Source organism: Orbicella faveolata, unplaced genomic scaffold (assembly GCF_042242905.1).
Source record: "Orbicella faveolata isolate gen_17 unplaced genomic scaffold, um_ofav_v1 contig_48, whole genome shotgun sequence".
Taxonomy (NCBI): domain Eukaryota; kingdom Metazoa; phylum Cnidaria; class Anthozoa; order Scleractinia; family Merulinidae; genus Orbicella; species Orbicella faveolata.
Genome location: NW_028301578.1, coordinates 4,652,857 through 4,655,260, shown reverse-complemented (window position 1 = coordinate 4,655,260; position 2,404 = coordinate 4,652,857). Strand labels below are relative to the sequence as shown.

Below are 2,404 nucleotides of genomic sequence, written 5' to 3'. Positions count from 1 at the left end.
CGATGGATGGTGTAAGAGTGAGTCATCACTACTGCCCGACTCATTATACATCGACCCCACGGAAACGTGAGCGAGATTGCGTTCAAATTGTCCTTTAACATTGCCTCTAACAGCCAAAGGAAAATCGAGATGAAGATGTTTACATCTTTGCCACTCTATATTGTTACCGCTCTATTTGCCATAGGATGTGTAGCAGGTATTGTAATTCCGATTTTTCACTTTAACAGTAATTAATCGCCATTATATTCATGGGAATTGAGGCATCGATCATGACGATTTTCTAGTTTGAAAGACACGCGGCCCTAACCAAGCGTTTTAGATATGCCCTTAAAAAGCAAATCTTAAAATAACCGCTCTTTATGCGATCAGACGTATTAACAACTACAGCAAAACTAATTTGCCGTTAAAATCTGTCGGGAACTTGTGCTAACGCATTCACGAAAAAAAAAGAAAAGAAAAAAAACAAAAAAAAAAACCTAATTAAGCTGCCTGTAAAATTCAAAACCTCTTGGTCAAAATCTTAAACTACTCTGATGAACAAGCCTTTGGAAAATTACAGCCAAATCGAATTTCGAGCTCATAATGGTCGAATTGATGCAAATTCTCCCAGTCAGCTCAAATGAAGTATCGCTTAAACTACAGTATCACTCCAGTCCACTGGAGTTTCTGTACCAGTTATGGTTTTGCTATATGCGTTGTCTGCTTTACAGAGCGCTATTTCCTGTTAATTTTTCCCATTTTCTGGTTTCCTTTCAGCATTGCCCAGTGTGCCACAACAGGATCCTGGAGTTCTGGAAAACATCGAGAAGACTGTTGGTAAGTTAAGCAATTGAAATTTTGTCAACCGAGTGCCTCCACTGAACTTAGATCATATATATACCCTGTCTCAAATCGTTTCTACAATTACTCCTGTCTATTCTACCACGCAATCCATTAACTAACGAATTCTATTACCAAAATTATTTTATTTCTAAGATTATACTAAATTTGAAGCTTACAAAGGAAATTTAACTGCCTTAGGGCTTTTTAGCTTCACAAAGTCAACGTGAAGTTGACAAATATCTAATTGTTTCACTTCGAATCCTCGCCGACGCAGCCCTACAGCCAGGCTCTTTAGAAACTAATAACTTTCTGAACTTTGTTCACGAATTCTAGCCAGTACCTTGGGATTAAGCTAGCTAGACGACTGGGTTGAAGAGAGTCTTGAGCTTACTAAAGAACTCTTCAGCTGTTAAGCTATTTTGATGCTAGATCATTCTTCATCATCAATATTTTCGATATTTCAACTCGTTTCCAGGTGAACCTTGTCCTCACGGCTGGACGCGATTTGACAACTACTGTTACCTGGTGAGTAGCTCCATCAAGACTTGGTCCCAGGCCCAAGCGTACTGCAAATCTCTGGGCGCAGGACTGGTGAAGATAAACAGCGCTGAAGAGAACGAGTTTGTCCTGAATCTGGTCACAGAGAAAGCTCCCTCGCTAAAACAGGTTTGGATCGGGCTGAAATGGTCTTCAAACAATTTCTACTGGTACGATCACTCGGTTGCAGTCTACACGAACTGGGCTTCAAATGAACCCAGTGGAAAAGCGAACGAACCATGCGGGCATATGTGGATGGATGGGCACTCATATGCCCTTCCCATCAGAGCAGCTGGTTCTTGGAATGATAGTGGATGTCAGGTGATCTCAGGCCATCACAATGGCATTGTCTGTGAAAGGCTTCCTTAGCTGACAAGCCAAGTGAGCCAGCGATAAAACGAGCCGCACGAGAAGACAGTAGTGTGATGAGCATGGTACTCGCTTAATTAGCAGAAAAAAAAAAAAAACAACGCGGACTCTTACTAAGGGACATTTTAAAAAGTAATAAAGTGAAAATAATTGTAAAACTACGGGGTGTAGAAGCAAAAGCGGCTTGGCAATTAAAAAAATCATAATGAACCCTTTGGTGTTTGGTCAATTTTATGGACTTATTTTCAGTGTTGCTTATATTCAGTCATTAATTTTCATCGATTAATAACGCATTTATTCCGCCCAAACTAACCTCAACCCATCAACAACTCTCGTGGAATTTACTTTTAGAAGTCGTAAATTTGAGGTTTTGACGCTACATATGAATTTTTGTTAGAATCTTTCTATCAGTCAGATCGAGAACGTCTGAGTTCGAGGTTGACCACAATTTTACCAACACAGAAATCAGATCCTTCTCAGACTAAAATCGTTATTATTTCCTCCACTTGTTCTCCATGGGCTCTAAATATAATACTCTAACACTCCTTCCCAGTGTAAAAGGAAAACAAAAGGAAGTATTTGAAACATTCATTCAATTCCATCAAGCCCATGAAATGTTCAATTCCCATGGTCTCAAAAATTGTAAAACATGTTAAGAACATTCAGCCACAAATCA

General features: G+C 39.5%; 1 protein-coding gene across 1 annotated transcript; it reads left to right on the top strand.

Annotated features, from left to right (window-relative positions):
• Positions 1 to 2,404, top strand: LOC149096086 (perlucin-like protein). Its single transcript, XM_089281292.1, has 3 exons — positions 1 to 196; positions 757 to 816; positions 1,298 to 2,404. Exons 1-3 carry the CDS (start codon positions 130 to 132, stop codon positions 1,726 to 1,728), a joined length of 558 nt encoding a protein of 185 aa, XP_089137418.1. The 5' UTR covers positions 1 to 129; the 3' UTR covers positions 1,729 to 2,404.